The sequence below is a fragment of the Podarcis melisellensis genome (genome assembly GCF_964234715.1).
Source record: "Podarcis melisellensis genome assembly, chromosome: 10".
NCBI classification, from domain to species: domain Eukaryota; kingdom Metazoa; phylum Chordata; class Lepidosauria; order Squamata; family Lacertidae; genus Podarcis; species Podarcis melisellensis.
Window position 1 is genome coordinate 62,661,366 of NC_138542.1, and position 15,476 is coordinate 62,676,841.

Genomic DNA, 15,476 nt, shown 5'->3' on the forward strand with positions numbered 1-15,476 from the left:
TCCAGAGGCACACAGAACGCCATCACCAATCAACCACACCAGACCCAAACCCAGACCCTCTCCACAGATAAATTACAGACACCATCCAGTAGCCAAACCATGGTGGCACCTCCGGATGCTGCACTCCCCTGCAATCCCTACACAGATCTGGCTGACACAGGCCACAAAACCACAGCTCGCCCCTATACACGAAGCCAAGCCAGAGCACAACTAAGTGCAGTACAGCCATCTTCTCAGAAAAACTCTTCACAAAGTTCAAGAGGTCAAGACACAAAGACTTTAGCAACTAATCCACACCTAATGACCCACCTAAGTGGTACTCAGGATATCACTCAAGAAATCACTCAAGATATCCCTCAAGTAATTAAGGAACAAAAGAAGAAAAGGCACACTAGCCTGGGAACTTCCTCTCTGCCCAGAACATTGGAGGCTATACACCACACCCCCTCAACAGTATTTATAGGAACTCAAACACTGAGATCCTGCTCTGTTCCAGTAACAAGAAGCCGAAAGCACCAGCCTGAAGATGACGAGTGAGACCTCGTCGAAACGTCGCCTAGACACCCCAACTTTTACACGGGAAGACACCCGAGGACACCAAAACCTGCATTCCTGTACCCGTGAAAATCTACGAAAGCATATATATATATATATATATACTACATACCTGCTATATCAAATGTGACAACTGGACAATATCAATGGATTCTCTGTGACCTTACTGTGGTCAAAAGGTCGATGTTGCTGCATTGGAAAAATAAAAGTGTCTGGCTCCATTTATTCAGTGGATTGCAGGCATGACTACACTTGCCACCTATGTGTGGATTGCTTATAGACCTAGACTTTCCATGGACAAGTATAATGGAATTTGGAACTCATTTATATGAAATGCAGTAGGTGAAAATGGTAATTGTTAACTGTTAACAATTGGTATAGTGATCTAATACACCTTTTTGCATTTTTCTTTCTTCACTAAAAAAACCAAAACACCGCTTTTCATGTGTTGTATTTAAATTCAATTTAATTATTTTTTTTTTAAGTAAAGGAACAATTCTCACAACTCTTCTAATGCTCATTTGCAATGGTGGAATCAAGCTGGCTCCAGGTCAAGTATTAGCTGCCAACATGGAATTGCAAATGTCAGGGCTCAAGGGCTGACAGCTCCCCCTTTTTTTACAAGAACAGTTGGACCAGTGGCAGTCAGATACAGAGGGTAGAGTGAGACTGCAGCTCACCCCTGCACACACACTTCCTGTTCTCCAGAACGTCCTCTCCATAGTCTGCTGCCTTGGTCGTCTTTGTGCTCTGCTTATAAATGCCACCAGCCCTACTGCCCTAGCGTCAGGGACTGGACTGAAGGTGACAAGACTGAGGAGGAATGGTGGAGCTTGCCCCTGCCTCACTTCTCTTCCCGAAGCTTCCAGAGAAGATGAAGGCAGCATTGAATTACAGCAGTAGTTTGAGGAAGGTCACAGCTCAGAGACAGGCAGAGACAGAATAGTTGGGAGGTGTTGGGAGAAGACAAGCTGAGCAGCCAGCTGACAACTTGTCACTGGAGAGTATTTCTGACCCCCCTTCTCCCAGAACCCGGCATTTATTGAGAGTGCAAGAGCAAAGGACTCAGAGACAATTAGCCCCTGGTGGCCACCATAAGGGGAAGTGCTGTTGCTAGGAAGGGAGGGGGCAATGCCATTAACGGGAGACTAACTGCATTCCTTTGTCTCTCACTGTGATGATTGAATAAACTCATTAGTAAGAACTCTTCTTTGTTTTTCTCTGCTTCTTGCTGCCACTGGGGGAGGGATAGAATTCCTCAAAGCCTGACACCTAGTTAAGAAAGGAAAGAAAAATGGTTGTCCATGTCTGCTGATGCAACATCATCGGGTTTTTTATTAGTGAGGGGAGGTAAGCATCAAAGTGGAATAGGATGTAGGATCCACCATATAGAGGTTGGTTAGACCTAGAGGACACCTTGCTCAAGATCCCTTACAAGTGGCACTGGCCCTGCACAGACCAGGTTGATTCCACCCTGCCCTATAGCCATGGATGGCCATCTGTCATGGTTGCTTTAGTTGAGATTCCTGCATTGGACTATATGACCCTTGGGACCCCTTATGATTCTATGATTTCGGCACAATGTAGCTCATATCTGTGCTTGTTTCGGGATCTCTTCCCATTGCAAGTCCATTGGTTGGATCCAGAGACATGGATAAGACACAGTCAGCTCCTGTGAATGGATGGAGTGGGTGTCAATCTCTGCTCCCCACTTCTCTATGCCCCTAAAAAAATGTAATGGAGGGGACCTCAAACAGTGCTGGAAATGGCATTCATGAGGAATATGGAAACAGCACCTCTGCTGTATCAAACCTGATTTCATTCCTGGAAAGACAACTTTCTTCAATAGAAGGACATTTTTTAATCCAACCCGTTTTGACCTTAGTCAAATGTGATGGTGTCAAGCTGTAATGCCAGGACTTTTGCAAATGTGTATTGCTACCTGAAGTCGTCGCTGTGGCCCTTCTAGCATTCAAGAACTTCTCACAGTGTTTGGGAATGTTTTGCTTTTTAAACTGTTAGGAACAATGTGCTGGTTTAATTTTAATTTTTTTAAAGGCCTTGATTTTCTGTAACTTTGGTCCATGATTAGCCTTGCATGTCATATTTACCATTCACCAGTTTCTGAATCCATATTTTTATGTGCTTCATTCCAGATATTTTATAACTGCAGCTGTGTGGGGATCACGGAATTGTCGTCAAGGCAGTCTTCAGCTGTGATGGGACCGTGCCAAAAAGGAAACGAATGCCCCAAAATGTTCCTCTATTTTCTGGTTGTATCAGTAATCACATCTTTCACCCTGTCCATTGGAGGGACTCCTGGATACATTTTACTCCTACGGTGAATAGCTTAGTCGTTTCCACTGAGCGCAATACGTATCCCCAAGTGCTAAAGGGAATTATGTAGGAATGGAAATTTAGCAGGAGTGGACAGATCAGTCTATAGCTGTGTCATTGTCTCATGTGCTCATTGATTCCATCCTATTTCAGCATTAGTCTGCATTTTGTGTGTGTCATATTTATATATATTATTTATATCACACACACATTCACATGCATACCCAATTTTTCAAAAACCTTAATTTAAATATGTAAAAAAAAAATTGCCATATTTTTTGCTCTATAAGACTCACTTTTTCCCTCCTAAAAAGTAAGGGGAAATGTGTGTGCATCTTATGGAGCAAATGCAGGCTTCGCAGCTATCACAGAAGCCAGAACAGCAAGAGGGATTGCTGCTTTCACTGCGCAGCGATCCCTCTTGCTGTTCTGACTTCTGAGATTCAGAATATTTTTTTTCTTGTTTTTCTCCTCCAAAAACTAGGTCGTCTTGTGGTCTGATGCGCCTTATAGAGCAAAAAATACGGTATCTCATTGCACACAGCTCTCAACATATTTTATCCTAAAATGTGTGCTTTAATGCTTTGTGGTAACTTTTTTTTTCCCACCCAGGAAGTGTGGATCAGAAATCAAATTCCTTAAGCATCCTTTGCCATTGGTGTCAAATTCCCCCTCCTCAACAGCTAGCCCAGAAGTAGAGCGCCTGATCTACGTCTAGCAAAGGGCCTGAGGTCCCCCAGATTTTGTTGGATTTAAGTTCCCACCATCTGGCTGAGCCAACTGGGGCTTATGGGAGGTGGGCTCCAGCAACACCTGGAGGGCAACTGGTTTTCCAGCCGGGATCTAGTGAAACTTGCCTGATGTTGACGTGATGGTTTTCTGCATTTTTGACATGAGAAGTTGAGTCAGACCATTGGTCTATCAACTCAGCACTTATCTATCTCAGGGTTTCCCAAACATGGGCTTCCAGCTGTTTTTTGGGCTACAGTTCCCATCATCCCTCACCATTCATCCTGCTAATCAGGAGTGATGGGAGTCATAGTCCAACAACAGCTGGAGACCCAAGTTTGGGAAACTCTAATCTACACTGGTGGCGCTGTAGGTTAAACCACAGAGCCTAGGACTTGCCAATCAGAAGGTCGGCGGTTCGAATCCCTGCAACAGGGTGAGCGCCCATTGCTCAGTCCCTGCTCCTGCCAACCTAGCAGTTCAAAAGCACGGCAAAGTGCAAGTAGATAAATAGGTACCACTCTGGCGGGAAGGTAAACGGTGTTTCCGTGCACTGCTCTGGTTCACCAGAAGCATCTTAGTCATGCTGGCCACATGACCCGGAAGCTGTATGCCGGCTCCCTCACCCAATAAAGTGAGATGATCGCTGCAACCCCAGAGTCTTCCATGACTGGACCTAATGGTCAGGGGTCCCTTTACCTTTACCTTTAATCTACACTGACTGAAAGTGGTTCTCCTTGATTTCAAGCTGGGTTCTCTCCCAGCACTACCTGCAGATGTTGGGGGTTGAACCTGGATCATTCCTTATGCAAGACAGATGCTCTACCACAGGCATATCCAACTCCCAAGAGACTGTGACTTTTTGTATGTGATAAGAAGAAGAAGAAGAGTTTGGATTTGATACCCCGCTTTATCACTACCCAAAGGAGTCTCAAAGTGGCTAACAATCTCCTTTCCCTTCCTCCCCCACAACAAGCACTCTGTGAGACTTCAGAGAAGTGGGACTAGCCCAAGGTCACCCAGCAGCTGCATGTGGAGGAGCGGAGACACGAACTCGGTTAACCAGACTGCGAGTCTACCGCTCTTAACCACCACACCACACTGGATCCTGTGATCTACCAGGATCAGCTGCGCATCTACCAGTAGATCACAATCTACTGGTTGGACATCCCTGGTCTACCACTTGAGTTACAGCACTTCCAGCATTCCATATCAGTGGCTGTCAGTGGAAAGTGGGGCAGGAAACCACAAAACATTTTGTATTTATTTATTTATTTCACAAAATTTATGCACCACTTGATTGCAAAACGAAAACAGCAACTCCTCAAAGCGTTATACCGAAAGCTAAAACGAGAAAACTGAGAGAAAATTACAACCCTACCTATGAAGGTAAAATACTGAAGCTGATTAAGATTATCTCAACTTTCTAAACATCTGGGTAGCCTTGTTGGAATGAGAATGTCTTTAGCAGGCGCAGAAAAGAGGTTGGCAAAGGAGCCTGCTTGGTATCAATAGGGAGAGAGTTCCAAGGTTTAAGGCCTGCAGTTAAAGCCATGGTTATCCCAGTAGTGAAGTATTGAAGTGAGAGCTGGACCATAAAGAAGGCTGATCACCAAAGAATTGATGCTTTTGAATTATGGTGCTGGAGGAGACTCTTGAGAGTTCCATGGACTGCAAGAAGATCAAACCTATCCATTCAGAAGGAAATCAGCCCTGAGTGCTCACTGGAAGTACAGATCCTGAAGCTGAGGCTCCAATACTTTGGCCACCTCATGAGAAGAGAAGACTCCCTGGAAAAGACCCTGATGTTGGGAAAGATGTAGGGCACAAGGAGAAGGAGACGACAGAGGACGAGATGGTTGGACAGTGTTCTCGAAGCTACCAGCATGAGTTTGACCAAACTGCGGGAGGCAGTGGAAGACAGGAGTGCCTGGAGTGCTCTGGTCCAGGGGGTCACGAAGAGTCGGACATGACTAAACGACTAAACAACAACAACAACACCACACTAAATGATTGAGTTCTTACAAATGCGGAACATTGTGGGGCTGTGAGGCAAATAAGGTCTGTGAATTTGATAACAATGCTGCCGAGTAGAAGCCAGGCATTTATAGTAAAGGTAAAGGACCCCTGGATGGTTAAGTCCAGTCAAAGTCGACTATGGAGTTGCGGCACTCATCTCGCTTTCAGGCCAAGGGAGCCAGTGTTTGTCTGCAGACACCTTTCTGGGTCATGTGGCCAGCATGACTAAACTGCTTCTGGCACAACGGAACACTGTGACGGAAACCAGAGCGCACAGAAATGCCATTTACCTTCCTGCTGGAGCGGTACCTATTTATCTACTTGCACTAGCGTGCTTTCGAACTGCAAGGTTGGCAGGAGCTGGGACAGAGCAATGGGAGCTCACCCCGTCGTGGGAATTCGAACCACCAACCTTCTGATCAGCAAGCCCAAGAGGCTCAGTGGTTTAGACCACAGCGCCACCCACGTTCCTAGGCATTTGTAGGAACAAGGGCTGAACCTACCAAGTCAAAGTCTCTCATTATAGGCCTTCACTAAATGTATGGGTATCGGGGTGGAGCTAGCCAAGTGCAACATTAGGGGCAGAGGGTCTTCTTTTGCATGCAAGTGTCTTACAGACAAATCATAGGTTCACTGAGTTTCTGTTACTGGGATTTGCAAGGGGGGGGTTATATCGCATCTGAGCCGCCATTGGGCGATACCAACATTCTATCCGCATTGTCGAATGTGTGCTGTTTCCTAGGTCCCTGATTTGCCAGGCGCACCTGATAAGCTGATCAAAGTTTTACTGCAGGTGGTACATTTCTTTTGTTACCATTTGCAAGATTGGAAAATGCCCCAATCCCTCCTCTTTTAAATTTGAAGGCTTTCTTCAGTTGTGGAAGCTTTCTGGTTTTAAATTAAGCATTTGGGATTAAAAAAAGACTAGCAGACCACCTGATGGAAGCCTGTTTCTGAAAATATTTCTTCATATTAGATCTGAGAAGGGGGGCGGCGTTAATAATGTTGAACTTCCAAGTGTAATTCATCTTAGATTCCTAAAGGTGGCAGTATAACGCCAAGACTAACTCCTGGGACTTTCAAAGGGGAGGAAATTTTATTTAAAGATATAGCGTATGTGAAAAGGTTTATGCAGACGTAGAAGTGTAAACACCCCGATAAATTATTGGTTAAAAATTAGAATGAAAGGGAATCACACATACAGAAATCTAAACAGATCCAACAAGCCTGATGCCTGCGTACCACTGGGCTAGAGTTTACTAGCTTCTCTAACTCTCTTTCCACCTCTGCAAACCTCTCTCACTTTCTTTGCTGAGTCACAACTGTCCTGTAAAAAGTACAGGCAGTTCCTCCTCGAGATAAGCACACCTTTGCAGCTAAGTTCCCGCAACAATGTGTTTTGAACGTCATGCCTTTTATAAACGAAGGTTCTGTGCTTCGTGTATTTCAGATGCATCAACCCACACCTCAAATCTTTGGCATTGGGCATCTACACTTTAGCCATCCGAGTTCTTGGTAAGTATGAGTCAGAATTTGCGTCTCACTGGCATTTATTCATTTGTTGCATTTATCGCTGTTGTTAATTTAATTTGCATGCCGCCTGTCACCCGCAGGCCTCAGGGCAATTCGCAACAGCACCCATTGGCATAGCTGTCAACGTTTTCCTTTTTTTAAGGGAAACTCCCTTATTCCGAATAGGATTCCTTGCAAGAAAAGGGAAAAGTTGACAGCTATGCCCATTGGATGATGCCACATCATGACTCTGGATTGGCATGAAGTCACCTTAGTGGCCGCGTGGGGTGGGAAGGGGGAAGCTCGGGGGGGGGCAATCTCAGGGTTGTGGGTTCAAGTGACACATTGAGCAAAAGATTCCTGCATTGCAGGGGCTTGGATGAGATGATCCACACCGTCCCTTCCAACTCTCCAATTCTACACATGACTCTATGAATGGCAGGGGAGTTGATGGGCAGAGTGAGCCGGGACATGACCCCTAATATATATCTGTTTTTCTTTGTACAGCAGGAATCCCGGCTCCAGTGTACTTTGGAGTCTCAATAGACACAACATGCCTCAAATGGGGAAGCAAAAGGTGTGGAGGTCAGGGGGCTTGCAGGCTGTACGATTCGAATGCGTTCAGGTAACTGCGTTTGAGATTTCTTTTCTGCATTTGTAACCCTCAGGTCTTCAGAATCTTCTCTTAAGAAGGTAAAGGGACCCCTGACCATTAGGTCCAGTCATGACCGATTCTGGGGTTGCGGCGCTCATCTCGCTTTACTGACCGAGGGAGCCGGCCTACAGCTCCCAGCATGACTAAGCCACTTCTGGTGAATCAGAGCAGCACACGGAAATGCTGTTTACCTTCCTGCCAGAGCGGTACCTATTTATCTACTTGCACTTTGACGTGCTTTCGAACTGCTAGGTTGGCAGGAGCAGGGACCGAGCAATGGGAGCTCACCCAATCGCAGGGATTCGAACCACCAACCTTCTGATCGGCAAGTCCTAGGCTCTTTGGTTTAAACCCACAGCTCCACCCGTGTCCCTTCAGAAACTTCTCTTAGTTTAGTAATAACTGGAGAACCTAGATCCTTTGGGAATCAGCCGTCAGTCGGTTGCTGGTCGCCTCTGATGTTATAGAGGATGTGAATAAGCAAGAGTAGTCCCCTCTGGCTGCCATTGGCTTAGCTGCTCTGAAGTCACAGAAGGGCATGGCAGCCTACATATAAGCCAGCTAAATGCTGATAGAGACCTGGAGGACATTTGCCTCTAAATTCTAAGGTCAACAAGCAGGTCATGGCCTTGCGTGGCAAGTTCCCGCCTCCCACCAAGGATAAATAAAGACACCGGACACCAGAATTAAGGTTAAATGGGCAAATTAGGCCACAACTTTATTGAATTCAGGAATGAGAGGCATTGGCTTAGGCATTGGTCCTATCGACTATCCGGCTCCAGCCCATTTGCTGAAGACCGGGAAGGGTTAACACCATAGAGGGGGAGTCTCCTGCTGAGGCACGTCAACTAGGAGCTCCCCCGGGTCACCGCTCGGGGGTGTGCCTTAGGCCCACACCTCCATAGGCTTAGGACAGGGCCACGCCCCCTGGAGTCCTTTATTAGACCACCCTTTGCTCTCTGGGGGGAGGTGATGGCGTTCCTCCCCCCCACATCCTCTTAACCCCTTCTTACCAATGCCTAACCACCACACGAGTTCATGGCCTTACAAATAGCATGGGAAAGCCATTTAACAGGCAAGCATTTGCTTATTTCTATTGATGTGGAATATGTTTCATATTTCCTGGAGCGTGCCTGATGAAGCTGGACTCTCAGCAGAGTTGATGGAAGGATGTGCTGTAAATGACCTTACAAGAAAAACAGTTCAATTCATGTTGATTCAGACCATATATAGAACAATGGAATTGTTTTATTGCATGTTTTCAACATAGATCTTTACTTCTTGATGCTTGTGTAATTGGGTTTTTTCTACTTGTAAACTTCTCAGAAGCCCATTCTCATAATAATAAAAATAATGATCATAATCAATAATAATCACAATCAACAAAATATAACAATTATATTAAAATTAGTTTATAATTGATAAGTACAATAAAGAATAGCAATTTTATTACCATTAACTAATAATAAAGAATGCTTGTTAATTATGAATAATAATTAATAACAGCAGCAACAACAATACATTATATTATATATTCAACTCGAACCAATGGTTTCAAGTTACAAGAAAGGAGATTCTGACTTAATATCAGGAAAAACTTTCTGACAGTAAGAGCTGTTCGACGTTACAGCTGACTCCCTTGGAAGCTGGTGATTCTGCTTTTTTGAAGGTTTTTAAGCAGAGGTTGGTTAGTCATCTCTCATGATGCTATAGCTGAGATTCCTGCATTGCAGAGGGTTGAATTAGAAGACCCCCAGGGTCCCTTCCAACTCTAAAGTTTTATGATTCTATGATTCTAATATCGCATCTGAGAATTAGCACTAAGGCCAATCCATATTTTATGGTAGTTCAGGTAATTATGAGTTTTGGCAACACAATCAAGCAAAGAAGCACCAGTGCAAGTAATGGATTCAAAATTCTTCTTGCCTCACAGGTATATCTATCTGGGCTTGACTGTTGTTCTGGGCACCATGTCTACCTTCTTAAGTGTCGCTGTCTTGATCATCCTGAAGAAAAGATACACCCCACACAACGAAACCATCCCAGCCATTGGAGAGCGAGAGAGCACCTCTGTTAAAAGCAGGAAATGCGACTTCGTCAATAGTGACCACGTGATTCAGACAACCTACTGGCCAGAGAAAGAAACGCGACTTTAGGAAGACTATTTTTAAGCGGTCTCTCTTCCAACGTGGAAAATTCTGGCCTACGTTTCATTATAAGTTAACGAGTTTGAATGAGAGAGCTGGGTGGGCGGGCACAACTTTTTGCTAAATACAATAACCTTCCAAACACCTTTCTAGAACTTGTAGAGGCCTTTAGAAAATGCAACATTGCATTTGCCTTTCTCAAAATGCAGAACAAAACTCTTCCTTCTCCACATGAAACACAAATATGGCTTGATGTATGCAGCATTCCTTGAGAGAATCTTCCGTTTGGAGTGTTTGTGGCTGGTTTGCCATCTCAGCATGACTGAGAAGCCATTGTGCCGTTGTAGCAATTGCTCCCAGTTATTATTATTATTATTATTCTGTTGATGTTAGAGCAGGGACAAGAAACTTCCAGTGCTCCAGATGTTGTTGAACTACAACTACCATGATCCCTGGCCATTGACCATGGGGGTGATGGGAAGTGAAGTCCAACAATATCTGGCACGTCAAAGACTCCCCATCCCTGTTTTACAGGGCAAAATGTCAACTCCGAGGCACTCATAGGATGACGATTGCTCAACGCTACACTTAAAACGTAGGGCAAGCATCTTAGAAGCTTTCTGCGTCTGAGTGAATTCAGCCTATGGTGGACAACTTAGCTGTCTAATCAACTTATTTTTGGGGTTTGGTTTCATATAGCACTCAGTATGGTGGCCAGGAGGGACATGGGGAGGGGCAAGGCAGTGGGGAGGTCAGCGCAGTGCAAACACACTGACAGGAGCACTGGCTTGGCTCCACTGGGGTGTTTGCAATAGCATCTCCGACACCTCATAGCTCATCGTCCCACTAAGCTGCAGCAATTCCGCTGCCCAGAAGCTATCGTTGCAGCTGCACCCCACCTGACGAGCAGCTTCTGTGGAGAGGGTAGCTGCAATGTATCAACCCTTCTTCTGCAATAGGTCGTCATTGAAAAGATACCCCTCTTTGAAAAAAGAAGACTGGCGTTTTAATCCCAAGCCTATCTGCTATTAAGTAAGAACCAACTCACAAGTGAACATGGCTAGGTCAGGCTGATGAGGAAATAACTTCTGTGACTCTCCTACAGGCAGCTTGAAGGGCAGCTATTGTACTCCAGAAATTTGGAAGGGTTTGGGTGACTTTTTGGTGTGGTTTATTGGGGTATGAGGGTGTCGGCTGCTAACTAACAATGCAATTTCCAATCTGGGTTGTGTACAGTATATACTTTACTCCAAATACATAAATAAGCAACACAGTTCTCTTTCAAAGTAACCCAGCTTCTTTCTAAGAAAAGTTGCATTCTACAGTCTCTGTCAGTAATGCAAATTTGCACGTATTTTGCTATTATATATAAAGGATTGTACTTTCATAATTTGCAGTCTGATCCCATAATGTTTATTCATATGAAGGTCAGTGGGGCTTATTCGCAAGCAATTATTCATAGGATTGCTGCCTTAATCATTGTGAGGGACAGGAAGCCACTAGATCACTGAATCTTCTGATTGGGGGTAGGAAATGACTGAGAACATTTTGGTGGGTGGGGTGACCTGGGGTGCCCAATAAATCCCCCCTTTTGTACATTTTTTTTAAAAAAAGCTTTGTAGTTGCTCCATGCAGCTAGGATGCTTTTTATTTTAAAAAAAATCCTAGAAAGTAAAGATAAACACAACCTCTTGCCTATTATTATTCATTTGTCTATCATACTAAGCAAGGTAAGTCAAGCCTACCAACTCCATAAGTCTCTAAAATTCTCAGAAATTTTTCCCAAAGCAGCCAAAATTTACCCTCCAACTTCACAGGGGACAAATGGTCCCATGAAAATTGAGCAGGAAATAATAAGGCTTCCACGATTCTTTGTAAACTAGTGGTGTTTATCAGATTTAGATAAATTCCAAGGTGATTTTGGGCTTGTCAGAGGTGAAGTGGGATCTGTATGAGACAGCACACACTGAAATAGGGAGCCCTGAAGTGCTTTGTGGCCCCTCAGTGATCCAGGCATTTTTTTAAATGTTGCAGGCAAGTGTCTGCTCAAAGTGATTGTGGTTCTCTAAATGTACCATTGTGCCAAGGTGGAGTGATTGAAGGAAAAGAGAGTAAATGTCACAATGAGGAGAAAGTCGTGGAGGAACCCTGCTGACTGATCAACAAAGTTTGTAATCAGAGGGAATCATTTTACTTGGAAAGTGAATCCCTTTTAGTTCTTTCCAATCCCAAATCTATTTTAAAAGTGGCAATCACAAAAGCTCCTGGACTTATTTGTCTCAGCTCATACATTTCTTACTCAGGGGCACCTCGTGTCTGTAATTTTCAGACCAGTTGCCCACAAAACCCATGAGAAGATGAAGAGCTTCCATCCTACAACTGCAGTTGCTGTCCTTTGTCCAATACCACCTCAACATACAAAAGTTATCCATATTTCCTTTTGTTTTTTTAAAGAAACTTTACAGTTGCCCTACACAAAACCCGCTATTTGGATATAAATTGGCAGGTGGCGCTGTGGGTTAAAGCCTCAGCGCCTAGGACTTGCTGATCGAAAGGTCGGCGGTTCGAATCCCTGCTGCGGGGTGCGCTCCCGCTGCTCGGTCCCAGCGCCTGCCAACCTAGCAGTTCGAAAGCACCTCCGGGTGCAAGTAGATAAATAGGGACCGCTTACCAGCGGGAAGGTAAACGGCGTTTCTGTGTGCAGCTCTGGCTCGCCAGAGCAGCGATGTCACACTGGCCATGTGACCCGGAAGTGTCTCCGGACAGCGCTGGCCCCTGGCCTCTTAAGTGAGATGGGCGCACAACCCCAGAGTCTGTCAAGACTGGCCCGTACGGGCAGGGGTACCTTTACCTTTGGCAGGCTTTATCCACTCTGGAGGTGGTAGTATGCCTGATAATTTCATCCACTTCTGTCTAAAGGAAGGGGGAGTTATAGCCATTTTCAGATTTCCCAATTGTAAATGGGGTGTGTGTGAAATGGTGGACTCAGTGATGGCTGCCCTTGTGCGGAAACCGCTGCAAGCTATCCTTGGGAAATCTGACAGGATATATGCCTTTAGGAGCTGTGACCTTGTCTGCAAATTTCATCAAATTCTGCCAACCCAAAATAAAGTTATAGACAATTCAATTTTTTGGAGGGGGAGGCACATTTTAGTGGTGTCCAGAACAGAAGCCCCTGCAACTATATGCTTTCAGTTTGGCAGGCTTTATGTACCCTGGATGGGCTAGTATCTCTGAAAATTCAATCCACTTCTGTTCACCCGTAATTTCTCAATAGTGAAGGGGGACAGGACAGACCCCAAGCTGAATCAGGCAGCCTACAAAGTGCCTTGGGCCAAGATGGACTGTCTCATGAAGTGCTAAACTGGGATCCAAACAAAATCTTGTGGTTGGTGCACACCACTTTTGGAAACCCTAATTTCGCTTATGGAATATGAGGAATTGGTAAGGCTTTCAGTACCAATTCTTGCACTTTGGAACCATGACAGAAGAATGCACACAGATCTGGCTACATAATTCCACATCTTGGGGGTTTTTTGTATACAGTTTCTAGCTATGATGTAATAAGTGATTTTGAAAAAATCATTTGGAAACAAATTAAAATATATTCTAAGAGCAATGCCTATGATTTTCTTTTTCTTTCAATTCGCGTGTTCCATTTTTATTAATTTTTACATTAATATACACAGAAATCTCTGTTTATATTTGCAGTTCACCTTTCCCTAAAATTTGTAAAATCTCCTTTGCCAAATACAATCTCCTTTGAACAGCTGGATGGATAATAATAATAATAATAATAATAATAATAATACACCCTGCCCATCTGCCTGGGCGTCCCCAGCTACTCTGGGCGGCTCCCAACAGAATATTAAAAACACAATGAAACATCAAACATTAAAAACTTCCCTAAAATGGTAGAGTGATTTGATGGCATTGAAAAGATTGGAACTGAGCTTGAATCAAGCCATTTCATAGGACCTTGTCATATGCAGTTAGGCTAACACTCTACCCAGCCCAGTATTTTCTACAACTTTGACAGGCAGTGCAAGATCTTTCCAATCACCCGCTGAGGGCTATATTTGCTTAGGGTAAGTAGTTGGGGGCACATATTGGAAGAGAGCAGAGCCTATGCATACAGCCCTCATCTGTGTACATTTAAAGCAGTATAATACCACTTTAAGCAATCATGACTTCCTGCAAAGAATCCTTGGATCTCTGGCTTTTTTAAAGGTGTTGAGAGTACAGAGGTACAGAGCTACAGTTCCTAGAGTTCCAAGGCAAGAAGAATTGCAGCTCTATGGAGCGAATAGGGGTCTCCTAAAAACTCTCAGCTTTAAATGTACTATTATTGTTATAAGTTTGGTGCCATCTGCAAATTTGTTGACCTAATTAGTCTTTAGATTTGCAATTTGAACTCTCAGCTTTAAAGGTAATAATAATCTATCAGTATTCCTATTATTAAGGGACGTGGGTGGCGCTGTGGGTTAAACCACAGAGCCTAGGACTTGCCGATCAGAAGGTTGGTGATTCGAATCCCCACGACGGGGTGAGCTCCCGTTGCTCAGTCCCTGCTCCTGCCAACCTAGCAGTTCGAAAGCATGCCAGTGCAAGTAGATAAACAGGTACCGCTCTGGCGGGAAGGTAAACGGTGTTTCCGTGCACTGCTCTGGTTTTGCCAGAAGCGGCTTAGTCATGCTGGCCACATGACCCAGAAGCTGTATGCCGGCTCCCTCGTCCAATAAAGCGAGATGAGTGCCGCAACCCCAGAGTCAGTCACGACTGGACCTAACAGTCAGGGGTCCCTTTACCTTTATTCCTATGATTAGCTTGGTGTCATCTGCAATTTGATGACTTAATTAGTCATCAAACCTGCAACTTAAAAAGATTTGTGAGCCAATGTGGAGAACTGAACGTAAGGCTGCAAAAACGAGAAACCAAAATTCCCCCATCCCTAATAAAAGATTTGCTCGTATATATCTGGCCTGTCGTCTAATTTGCCAGCCAGCTTATTGAGACTGAAATTCCTCCAAGGTGAAAAATAGCCCACTCTGCAGCTGAAGGACGACTATCCAGGTAATCCCGAACACTTGCAGATTCTGGCACGACACAGTCCTGGGCTTCGGGTCCCAACCTCGTACACGTTTAATCTCAGCCTACCTCCAGCCTCAGTCAGGGCACCAGACATTGGCAGCCTTCCCAGTTCAGAATGCCAGGCATTAATTTACCCCCTGTTTCCAGGCCAAAGGGGTCTGGCTACCTTCCCAGTCTTCTGCTTAGAAAAAGTTCAGCTAATCCAAAAGCAACGAAACAACTTCAGATGGGGGGGGGGGCGTTTGGTGAAAACAAGTGCTTTGCTCTCGTTTGAGGGCCTCTGTATATACACACACGGCCGGGTGTTGCCTGCCCCCCATCGCCACCACTACCACCACAGAAAGACGCAAAAGGTAAAACTGATTTTGAGGTCTCTGCTCAAAACCTTCCTCCCCCTCCTCCCCCAAACACCTCCTTTGGCACCTCCTCTT

General features: G+C 44.8%; 1 protein-coding gene across 2 annotated transcripts in view; it reads left to right on the forward strand.

Moving 5' to 3' along the window:
• Positions 1-13,573, forward strand: part of SLCO1C1 (solute carrier organic anion transporter family member 1C1) — a 32,425-nt gene extending 18,852 nt beyond the window's left edge. For both annotated transcript variants that reach the window (XM_081926980.1, XM_081926981.1), the window contains exons 12-16: positions 2,712-2,896; positions 7,091-7,155; positions 7,660-7,777; positions 9,741-12,460; positions 12,815-13,573. In XM_081926980.1, coding sequence (XP_081783106.1) covers positions 2,712-2,896; positions 7,091-7,155; positions 7,660-7,777; positions 9,741-9,963 — 591 coding nt within the window. In that variant the 3' untranslated portion in view covers positions 9,964-12,460; positions 12,815-13,573. The remainder of the gene's footprint in view (positions 1-2,711; positions 2,897-7,090; positions 7,156-7,659; positions 7,778-9,740; positions 12,461-12,814) is intronic.
• Positions 13,574-15,476: the final 1,903 nt, after the last annotated feature.